A 669-nucleotide genomic window follows, 5' to 3' on the forward strand; every position below is an offset into this window, starting at 1 on the left:
AGCATTTGTTGAGCTTGAGTGAATAACGCGTCCTCTTCCATAGGTTTGGTTCAAGAATCGGAGGGCGAAATGGAGAAAAAGGGAGCGCAACCAGCAAATGGATTTGTGTAAGAACAGTTACCTGCCCCAGTTCAGCGGACTAATGCAGCCGTATGAGGACGTCTACCCCGCGTACACCTACAACAACTGGACCAACAAAGGCCTGGCCCCAACCCCGCTGTCCACCAAGAACTTCACCTTCTTTAATTCCATGAGTCCCCTCACGTCCCAGTCCATGTTCTCAGCCCCGACCTCGATCTCCTCCATGAGCATGGCGTCTGGGATGGGACACTCCGCCGTGCCTGGCATGCCGACCACCGGCCTGAACAACATCGGTAACCTGAACGGTATCGGGAGCTCCGCGATCAGTCCGGCCATGAGCTCGTCAGCGTGCCCCTACGGACCTCCGGGATCTCCTTACAGCGTCTACAGGGACACTTGCAACTCCTTAAGACTGAGATCCAAGCAGCATCCATCTTTCGGATATAGCGGGTTGCAGAGTCCCGGCTCTAGTCTAAACGCATGCCAGTACAACAGCTGACGAGTTAACCTCCAGTGAACGGACCCCGGGAGAAATAACAACCGTACTGGATTTGGTGCGATCGGCATTTTGCAGTGGAATATGCGGAT

General features: G+C 54.4%; 1 protein-coding gene across 1 annotated transcript; it reads left to right on the plus strand.

Annotated features, from left to right (window-relative positions):
* Positions 1 to 43: 43 nt before the first annotated feature.
* On the plus strand, positions 44 to 654 carry LOC107735186 (pituitary homeobox 1-like; the record flags this gene model as incomplete). Its single annotated transcript, XM_016546955.1, has 1 exon — positions 44 to 654. A coding segment is annotated over one exon (537 nt), but the record flags the coding sequence as incomplete, so codon positions are not given.
* Positions 655 to 669: the final 15 nt, after the last annotated feature.

This window comes from Sinocyclocheilus rhinocerous, unplaced genomic scaffold (assembly GCF_001515625.1).
Source record: "Sinocyclocheilus rhinocerous isolate Xijiao unplaced genomic scaffold, SAMN03320098_v1.1 C35858236, whole genome shotgun sequence".
NCBI lineage: Eukaryota > Metazoa > Chordata > Actinopteri > Cypriniformes > Cyprinidae > Sinocyclocheilus > Sinocyclocheilus rhinocerous.